Genomic DNA, 4,128 nt, shown 5'->3' with positions numbered 1-4,128 from the left:
CCAAGTGAACATTTACCAGGTCACTGAAGAGTCTCTAAAACCAGGAAAAAATGCAATGTCTCTATCATAGTCTAAAATATCGATGTATTTACAACTTTACTATTCTCATCTTACTGCTCATTTAGGCCGTGTTAAGTCTTTTACTTTTGGAAATAAACTGTGATTAATCTCTATACAAAAGCCTTTGAAATATCTTATCTCTGTATGATATAGTCATAAGATCTGGGATTTCTATGTTAAAATGAACTGCTGAAAGAAAAAAAGACTCCATTGCTACCAGTGCATATATGAGAAGGAAGAAATTAATGCTTTTAATCACTAAGTGTGCACTTTTCTAACTAAAAAAGAAATAATATCTGCAAAATACCCAAGTTCATTCTTTCCTCATAACAAACTTTGAAAAACACTTTAAAAAATCAGATGAATACTGTGTGAATAAGTTGTTTTTCATTAGCAGATATTACAATCTCCCATAAATTAGGTCTTAAAATATTTAGGAATGAGGGAACAGCAGCGTTGCCTTTAATAAGCAACATACATATTCATAAAACTAGGACATAAGAAGTCTTAGATAAAATTAAAGCTAATTTCCAAAAATTCTCCAAAATACAATAATTGCAATATAAATGGAGTTTAAGAAAATTGTGTTGACCAACTAAACAGTAAGGATAAATTTAATATATCTTCTCCTCATTAAAGCTCCAAATGATTAAAGAAAAATTCCTAAAGTTATCGAAATTTCTATTATCTCAAATTATGAAAAATTATTTTTACCAGGACTCAAAAAGTCCAGCAGTGAAACTTGTGAAAAAGGTATGCCTAAACAGAGGTGCGTCTTACCTTGAGGGTCTGCCTTTTTGTAAGCATTCCCAGCATCCACAAAGCTGGTAGCAGAATCGTGTTTGCTCTGAAGCTGCATATGGAGCTTGGCTGCCTGACAAAATGCATTTCCTGCAGCTGAGGAAGATAAATTACTACAATTAAACACAGAGGAACAAGTATCCACAAAGAACGGCCCATGCCCTAAGTGCTAGACCTGCTCCTAGAAATCCCCATCCTAATGAAAAGTATTCCAGTCGGAAGCACATGTAAATGTGATCAAGTGCATCTTAGGTGTACATAAAAATATCCAGAATCAAGTCAAACAGTGATAAAAGCTTCTCTCAATCACAGGAGACCTCCCAAGTGGCCACTGAGCAATAAGCCTCATTCAATAGCAACAGCCTAGTCCCAGGCTGTTCAGTTCTGTTCCCTAGAGTATACTAAACATTAGCTGGCAGATTCAAGCTACTAATGTTTCAAGAAAAGTAAAACACTGAGGCCCATCTGTTTTACAGTGTTCATTGGACTTAGCTGTGACTGTTGAAGAAATTGCTAATGAATGCTTTGTGGACAAAATAAGTTTCTCAAAGAGTGAAAATTAGGCCTATAATTTTGAAATTCAAAGTTTTTTCTTAAGTTTATGACAAAATCTGACTGAAATTTACATGAGGTTTAATTTGTCTGTATCCCACTTAGCCGAACTCATACACTTCCCTGCAGAATCACAGATGGGTTTGGTTACGGGGTGCTGCCCAAGTCTCCACTGGGACACAGCACAACATGAAAGATTTTTGCAGAAAATTTTTTCAGAAAAGGTTTTGGAGTAGGGACCATGAATTACAGAGTAGCAAAAAAGAATGAGGGAAGGAATCCCTAGCAGAGGAGTTCCTAGCATGACAAAGGAACAAATGCTTGAAGGGCTGGAACTAGGTCAATGACAAGCCTATGCTGCCCAGGAGGAGGAATGAAAGTGCAGGTGCAGGAGACATCAAGACTGAAGATGCTGTCAGGCCAGTTCAGGAAGGCTTTAAATGTTAACATGAGGAACCTGGACGAGGAGGAATCTACATCATGGGTTACTCAGTTCAGAGAGAGTACCGTGGCCATGCCTCAAAAACTGAGCACCATAGACTGGAGAGCACAAAGGCCTCTGCAAACACAGTTCAGGAAGATCTGGAATAGGGAAGTCAATACTAACAGGAAAGGAGGGGAAGAATTTGTTCTACTAGAAAAAGCACAATTAAGAATATCACAAAACCTTTGGTATTAAAAAAATTTTTCAGAATTGTTCTGTGTAAGGAATGGGTAGAAATTCTCAACCAATTTTAGGAAAAGAAAAGCAGGCATTTCTATTTATCCTACTTGTTTTCATTGTGTTTTACTACAACTTTCATTTTTTATGGCAATGAATTTACTTGAGCACATTAGGAAGAAGCAAAAATGACTCTTCTTAATTGCAAGTAATTTTAACTCTTTTTAATTACTTTGTGCCTACTGTATGAGGCGGTTTATAGAAACTAGAACAAATCCAGTCTCTGTTTAAATTTTATGTAATGATTTCCACTTCATTTACTAAATCAAGGTCTTTTATTCTCAGTCCACAGTAGCCACTATTTATTCAGTGCTTACATCTGTCTCAGGGCCAATAGTCTTATTCTCTAAGGGGACAACAGACAGTCATTTCCTCCTTCAAAATAATTTTAAAGTTATCTGCCTGAGAAGCAAACAAAAACTGTATACATACCACTCCAATTTTTAGCCATCTTGAACATATTTGCAGCTCTAGTATACATTTCACAAGCCTCTTCTATTCTTGTATTTCCTCTGAGAAAAATTTAAAAAATAAGATTAAATTTAACTATAACAACCATCCACGTCCCTAAGCCTCCTTCCCTCAAATAATAAATATTTAACGAGCACATACACTATGTGCTAGATAAGCAGTACAGAATCTAAACAGCTGCTCAAAGAGGACACTCTTATTCTCGTTTTCCAGATGAGGAAACTAAGGCATACAAAAGTAACTAGCCCAAGGTCACACAGCAAGGATGCCACAGAACTGAAACTCAAATACAGATGTGGTTGACCTCAGAAGCTTCACTCTTAACCAGAGTCCTTCCCATGCATGAAAACTAAGTTTATATCGGTCTGAGAAATCAGAAGTACATTTTTCAAAGATTAAAACTGGAAGGATAAAGACATCTTTACCCTGTTAATATCCAAGAGTTTAGCACTATGTTTATTTAGACTTAAAAATAAGAACAAAACCTGAAGAAAGAGCATATAAAAAAGCACTACGCCGTTCCATGGCTATATTATCTGTCAGCTCTGGCAAGGAACAAGCCCTTCCCTAGTGTGGAAGGGGCAGAGAAAAAACAGTTGATTTTTACTGGCCCGGTGGCAAAACTGAGGTTGAGCTGCAACCCAAACCCTCATATCCTCCGAGACTGAACACTGCAGATCCCCAGGGGATTCTGAGCAAACACTACCCAAACTGTTACTAACACTGACAGGGACTGAAACTGAGAGTAACGAGCATGATAAAACATCTACAAGGGGAAAAAAAAGGCATTATTAAGGCTTTATATAAAGTAGGGATCCAAGAGGCTTAGACACCATCTACTAGAAACCAAAAGAAGAGCGACTTCTTTGCAATAGGTTAAAGACATTTATATAATAAATCTTCTTTCTTGGAAAAAAGCAGAATACATTTCCATTAATGCTCAGGCACAGAAATAGTCCATTAAACACCACGAACAACCAAGGTGACAAGGCAACTCAGAAAGAAAGAGAAAAATCTCCAGGAAATAAGCTTCCACACATAGAAATATGCAATTTAAATGACAGAGAATTCAGGATGGTACTTCTGAAAAACTCAGAGAGTTCTGAAATGAGTCATATCAACAATTTCAGAAATTGAAAAAACAACTAGATGAGCAGAGCAAGGAGACTGAAACCCTCAAAAGGGACCAATGAGAACTTCTGGAGAAGAAGAACACACAGCAAGAGTTGAAAAATGAAATAGCAAGCTTGGGAAATTGAGTCGACCAAATAGAGGAAAGGATCGGTGATATCAAGACAGAAATCTAGAAATACACCAGAATGAAAAAGAGAAAAACTGAAAACTGAAAAATAATGAAAGAGAAATTCAAGAACTAGCTGATACCATCAGGAGAGAAAGCTTAAGAAAAATGGGCATTATTGAAGGCAAGGAAAAGGAGCAGGGACTAGAAAGCATTTTCAGACAAATAGCTGATGAGAATTTCCCAAATCTAAGGAATGAGCTGGAGCTTGGAATTCAAGAAG

General features: G+C 36.7%; 1 protein-coding gene across 1 annotated transcript in view; it reads right to left on the bottom strand.

The window, feature by feature from the left end:
• The window catches only part of NAPB (NSF attachment protein beta), a 39,041-nt gene that overhangs the window by 23,484 nt on the left and 11,429 nt on the right, over positions 1-4,128 (bottom strand). Inside the window, exons 2-3 of the mRNA XM_011376042.2 lie at positions 2,567-2,646; positions 841-957 (exon numbers count right to left, since the gene is read on the bottom strand). Of these exons, the coding sequence (XP_011374344.1) occupies positions 841-957; positions 2,567-2,646 (197 nt within the window). The remainder of the gene's footprint in view (positions 1-840; positions 958-2,566; positions 2,647-4,128) is intronic.

Source organism: Pteropus vampyrus, unplaced genomic scaffold (genome assembly GCF_000151845.1).
Source record: "Pteropus vampyrus isolate Shadow unplaced genomic scaffold, Pvam_2.0 Scaffold285, whole genome shotgun sequence".
NCBI lineage: Eukaryota > Metazoa > Chordata > Mammalia > Chiroptera > Pteropodidae > Pteropus > Pteropus vampyrus.
Note: the sequence above shows the minus strand (reverse complement) of the source record. Positions and strands in the feature narration are given on the sequence as shown.